This window comes from Mus pahari, chromosome 8, assembly GCF_900095145.1.
Source record: "Mus pahari chromosome 8, PAHARI_EIJ_v1.1, whole genome shotgun sequence".
NCBI classification, from domain to species: Eukaryota; Metazoa; Chordata; class Mammalia; order Rodentia; family Muridae; genus Mus; species Mus pahari.
Window position 1 is genome coordinate 5,649,971 of NC_034597.1, and position 6,358 is coordinate 5,656,328.

Consider the following 6,358-nt stretch of genomic DNA (forward strand, 5'->3'; position numbering starts at 1 on the left):
TAAAAAAAAAAAAAAAAGAATAATTATCTTGGTTACAAAGTTAAGCTGTGTTCCTAGGGCTTTCAGAAAATTGGGCAGGGCAAGGGTTGCTCCACTGTCCCTGATTTTTCCATAAATCTTATCTTTGTAAGATAAGAACCATGAAACTTAACTATGCCCTGGATATCATGAACATTCTTACATATTGCTGGCGACAATTGTGAGTGATATCTTGGGAGTATGCATTAAGATATATAGTGATGTTTCTGTACACTGTTGGTAGGCAGTGTTGAAGAAATAATTGTGACTCTGATTTTAAAATCCAAGAGAACAAATATAAAAGTGCTTCTTGACATTGTTGAAAAATCAAGTTCATCAACTGCCAGCTTGATAATCCATCCCCTAGTAAGTTAGGACATCCTACACAGTCTTGTCAGTTCAACTTATTATAATCCTTGGACTGGGAGGGAGAACTTATCGATGAACAATAATATGTTCTACTAACCTAACAGTCATTGTCAGCAAGTGACTGGTGAGTTCTTTAAGGTTGTCACTGTACCCTTGACTGCCAAGGCTCTGGAAGATTTAGAAGAACAACACACTCAGACTGACTAACGCAAAGTTTAAAGTGTTCGGTAGACCTGTGTCTAGGACTAATGTGTCTACTCATTGCATCCAGATTTCAAAGAGAATCAGACTCCAATTTCAGGATGAAAATGATAGGTGTTTGGAAAGCTATCATGAGCCTGAAGACCGAGAATGGAATAGCCTGAAGCAGACCCTCAACTCCTGATGGCAGGCAACCAAAACATTGTCTCTATGAGATGCCAGGTAGTAGGAACTTTTACCTAAGCTCCCATTTTCTTTCTCTAGTGGAAAAGTTCCAGGATGGACCTCAAGCTAGTGGACTAAAACTTCATACCACAAGGAAAATGAATTACATATTACTATCATCAGGCAATGGATATTAATCAGTCAACAAAGGGTTTTGAATTACAAATGTGCTTGCCTTCAAGACACGTTGAGCTAGCTCAAACAAAACGAAAAATAATGAGAAAAAGTAGAAGTGTCACTTTAGAGTAGAATGCAGGACTGTGATCTGGAAGATAGTCAAGAAACTGGGCTTTTCAAATTCTCTACCTCTTAGTCCTGTCTCTTTCTGTGCATCTGTGTTATTCTCCTTTTCCAAATAGAATATTAAGGTTTTTCCTGTGCATATGGGAGGAGGGAGATACCAGCAGTTTCTGAGTGTATATATCTTTTCATAGAAACAGCTTTGGGAAATAAGATGGCTCACTGGGTGCAGGTGTTCATAGCCCATGCTTGCTTAGCTGGTCCCCAGAACTCACAAAGAGGAAGGGGAAAACAGACTCCACAAAAAAATCATCCTCTGACTTCCACATGCAAAACACACAGAGGGAGGGGGAGGGGGGAGGGGAAGGAGGAGGGGCAGGGGAGGAGGAGGGGGAGAGGGAGCAGAGAGAGATAGAAATAATAAATACATACTTTTTTAGAAAGAAAACTGCTTAGACTGACCTAAACGCACTTGGATCCAGTTACACATGTCTGGTTGAGAGCTTCCCATTGGCCCCTCTTGGGCTCAAGTGTCCACCTTAGTCTCATGAATTGAATTAAGGGTTTTAGGCATTGTGTAGTCAAAACATGGCTCACAGAACTTACCCTGAAAGTCAGGTTCAAGTTCTGAAGAAGGAACCATGCATCCACTATGATTTGTAATCTCTACAAAGAAAAAGGTCAAGAAATAATAAATATTTTCTTCTATGGTAACCAAATTATTTTCTTTGACATATGTTACTTTATGGTAGCCCTTAAATATAAGTGAGGTATTTAGACATTAGAGATGCAAGGGGGTGTTGTTAAGGATCTGAGAAAAAGTTTCTGGATTTAACTACTGTAATGGTAGAATGGGATCCTAACTCTCCTAATGCTTTTACTACTCAAAAAAGCTATAGGCATGGTCTTCAAGGATAGGTCCTGGCTCCACAACGAAACAGTTGTCTGCCTTTATGCAACAAATCAGCTCTCTAAAATCTCTATGTTACCAACTGAAAACTGCAGACAATTATATAGCAGACTTCAAGTTTGCTAACAGAAGAAACTGAAGAACAACACATAACATGCTGCCCAGTCTGTGGAAATGCAAAATAAGGATTACCTGAAAACTTCTAAAATTTGGAATTCATTTCTTCTATAGTATTAAAAAAAAAAAAACAGTAGTGTGAAGAGGCTGCAATATCTCAGTTTTTGTCCAATCATCACTAAACATAACTATACTCTGTCCATAATTTCTACTTTTGCTTTTCCAGCTTTACTCCAGATAACTTGATTATCATCTTTATGGATAACCACATTTTACCTCTCTTTTCTTTCTCATGGCTTATACCACCTTTCTGATGTTCTCACATCCAATCTTAAATAAAATCTCTCTCCATTTCAAGTGGAACAAATAGCAGGATTCAAAGACTCGTATGTCCCAAAATGTATCAGCCAATGGGGATTTTTGATAATTCCATAATGATTGTGACAGGAAAAGCTTGCACATCTCCAGAGGATATTCTATGTTCTTAATTTTAAGTTGGGCCCTTTTAAAAAACTGAGTAGTAGGAAGGACATGGAGAGTGACCAAGACAAGCAAACGGAAGCGCATTTCTGGGCGGATCCACCCTTTATATTAGGAGAGACCATTTTATAATTTTGAACCATATTTTCAAGACTTACACATATGGAATTAAACCAAGATATTTTTCTAAATGGAAAATATCCTAGTGACTGTACATATGATATAAATACCCTGTGTAAAATGATTTTGGGGAATTAACTAATTTGCTATGTATGACTACTCAATTATTACAGATAATTTATTTATGTTTCATATCATCCCTGCCAAACAACCTAAGGCTTAGGTTAATGGTAAAGAAAACACTTTGCAATTGAAAAAAATGGGAGGAAAAGGGAGGAGGGCAGAGAGAGGGGGTCTTGAGACTCAGTCTTCAGTGACATCAATTGGAAGCCTACTCTGCTGTTATCTCTCAAGAATACGTCCTCACAGCCAAAGATTCCTTCCATTTATGCAATGGTGAGAATCAACTAAACACAATTCATGGACGTGATTCAAAGTCTGATTTACCATTTAGTGCTAACTAATGTGTCCAACTTTATACACATCCACTTGAATACTTTCAACTACCCACCCCAGACAGAAATATTACCTTCACTCCCCTGTCATTCAGCTTGCTATCAGGTGGTGCTGTGATATACCTGGTGTTAAAACATTGGATTACTTTAGTAATACCCTTGATCTGAGGCCTTCAGTCCCTGCATGTTGAAGATACCAACATTACAAACACACACACACACACACACAGAGACAGAGAGAGAGAGAGAGAGAGAGAGAGAGAGAGAGAGAGAGAGAGAGAGAGAGAGAGAGAGAGAGAGAGAGAGAGAACACACTAGACTAACCAAGAAGCCATTTTAACTAGACAGTGTCATGCTGGAGTACTATACTCTAACATCACCAATTTGTGTCATGCTGTTGTTTCCTTTTCCCCATAGGGTTGTTAGAATAGAGTGTCTCTTACCAAGTCAACCAATGACTAATGAATAAATGATATATTATGCAATTCCTACATACGCCCGTTGCAATCATGAACAGTTCTGCCTTCACCAAACGGCTGACCCTGGGGAAGCAGCACAGGTCCAGTGATTTACCAGCAAGGTTCATGATAAAAACATAAATTTGCATAGGAGAGCCTCACTCCTATTTTTTTAAAAAAAACTTTTCACTCTTCTCTATATCCTGTACACCATTCATAACAAGCTCTTAGCACTTACTCCTGAAGGTGAGAGGCATAGGCACAGCCACTTAGAAACTCTAGTATGGTGTATGCAAACATGCATGTTCATGTAATGTCTGGCATATAGAAAATATTTAGGAATCCTAAGTCAAACAGTGGTTTCAAGGGAAAAATTTAAACAGACTTCAAAATTAAAGCAAGGCTCACCCATGGAACTGTGAAGGATCCCTGTGAACAGGGTCATCTAAAGTCCCTGTCCAGTCCTTTAACCACTTGCTCCAATTCTCTTTCAGGTCTTCGGGTTTTTGAATTTTATCCTCTGGGCTGGAAACATTTGGTTTGTTTTCAAGGAGACCGGTTGGCATTCCTCTGGACAGAGATACCTTTCAGACCCCATGGAGAAGCACTCCAGCAGCTACAATCAAGGAGGCTACAACCAAGAGGGTTATGGGTCAAGTGGTGGGTACAGCCAGCAGGCAAATCTGGGGCCAATTTCCGATGAGTTTGGCCAACAGCCAAGTGGTCCCACTTCCTTTAACAATCAGATATAACTTGAGTATCATCCAAATTCTTCTGGTGATAGGATCACCACCTTCCATTTCAGTAACAGAAGAATTTTTTTTAAGAGTTTCAATCAATTATTAATGTAGAGAATGTTGAATGTAAATTAGAGATCTGTAGTCCTCATTAAGACAGAAAGGCCTGGGTGGTGATAAATGGTACTTAGAGGTGAAATGTCATAAGGAGATAAATTATTCATCACAGATGGGTAATTAGAAAGTACCTTGTTATATACACAGACACTTTTGTGGTCATTTTGTATGTGTGGTAAAAATAGTAGAAGCATTTGTAGCTTAAAGTCTCTAGTATGTAATGTGCATAGATCACCTTAAATAGTATGCAGTTTTCGTATGTGTTTTGATGCAACAAATATTTTACTGATTTCTAGAAGACTATTTGATGAATCACATCATGCATGCATTACTACTTTTCAGGTTAGGCCCTTTAGAACTGTAACTGTTTTGGATAATTATTCTCTACTGTTTTCATTTGATAAAACAATGCTTGTATGATTTCATGCATGAATAAGTATTTTCTCACAGAAAAAAATGTTTGGCTGTATTTCTGGATTCTTTTCAGTTTGCATCATGAGTTTGTTAAGCAAGTATTTAAAGACATGCATGCATGTCTTTATAGACTTTGCAAATTTGTCTCTCTGACTTTACCCAAGTAGTTCTAATGAGATAAGGTCTGGGAGGTTTCCCTATTTGTAAATAGTGTTCTGTAAGGTGACTGCTCATCACTTATCTGATTTATTTAAGTAAATATTTACATTCTTGTAACTTTCTATGGAGTTTTGTGTATCTTATCTTATGAGTCATGACTGATAACGCCCAATGACCTTGTGCTTGTAGAATGGCATTTTCTTTGCATCCAGAGAGGCAGATTTAGACACCATAGTTTAAGTAGTATTAAGAAACAAGCTATGCTGTTTTATGTGACCAGACAAATGTTTGTTTAGTTTTGTTTATTTTTGAAGCTAATACATTGTTCATTCTAATTTTAGAAATCTCAAGTTATAGCTTAACAGAACTACTAATTTCAATTTGCTTATACATAAATTAAGAATGGCTTCCCTATATCACTCTATTCCCAAAGAGGGTTCTCATGAAACTCTCTACAGAACATATTCATTATTAAGAAGATACCAATTGAAATAAGAAGGCCCAACAGGAAGGGCAAGCTAAACATCTGTGCTTCTCGATAAAGTTGTAATTGATGTGCAAATTGTATATGTGATCTGTGATGTTGGAAGCAGTTTAGCACAAAATAGGCTGTGTCTTAAATACTATCTGTAACTAGTTTCTTAAATCCTGTTGTGTATTAAATCCTGTACTGTGATATCTATTTGATCTCAATAAAGTTATTGCTTACAAACTGGCCGAACAATGAAGAGTTGTAACTATAGGGCCCTGTTGGCTTTAATCATGAGAGAATAAAGGTTAAATGCAATGCTTCTAGCATCCATGCCCCTATCTCTTGCCCCTCCCCCTCATACTTTTTATTTCTATTTTTTGTGCATATTTTATTTGCATTTCAAATGTTAGCCTTTTCCTGATCCCCCCCCCCCCAGAAACTCCATACCCCATCCCCTCTACTCCTGTTTCTATGAGTGTGTGCCCCCACCATCCCTCCCACTCCTGCCTCCTGCCCTTGCATTCTGCTACACAGGATCAAGGGACACTTCTTCCATTGATACCCAACAAGGTCATCCTCTGCTACATATATGGCTGGAGCCATGGGTCCCTCCATGTGTATTCTTTCATTGGTGGTTTAAACCCTGGAAGCTCTGGTTGGTTGATATTGTTGTTCTTCCTATGGAGTTGTAAATCCCTTGAGCTCATTCAGTCCTTTCTCTAACTCCTCCATTGGGGCCCCATGCTCAATCCAATCGTTGGTTGCGAGCGTCCACCTCTGTATATATCAGGCTCTGGCAAGTCTCTCAGGACAAAGCTATACCAGGCTCTTATCATTGCACTTTTTGACATCTATAATAGTATCTG

The 6,358-nt window shown here is 38.4% G+C and overlaps 1 protein-coding gene across 2 annotated transcripts in view; it reads left to right on the plus strand.

The window, feature by feature from the left end:
* Positions 1-5,815, plus strand: part of Synpr (synaptoporin) — a 321,344-nt gene extending 315,529 nt beyond the window's left edge. The window contains exon 6 of one of the 2 annotated variants that reach the window (XM_021203508.1): positions 4,088-5,732. In XM_021203508.1, coding sequence (XP_021059167.1) covers positions 4,088-4,345 — 258 coding nt within the window. In that variant the 3' untranslated portion in view covers positions 4,346-5,732. Of the gene's footprint in view, positions 1-4,087 lie in introns of both variants that reach the window. The other variant, XM_021203509.2, reaches the window with a different exon arrangement.
* Positions 5,816-6,358: the final 543 nt, after the last annotated feature.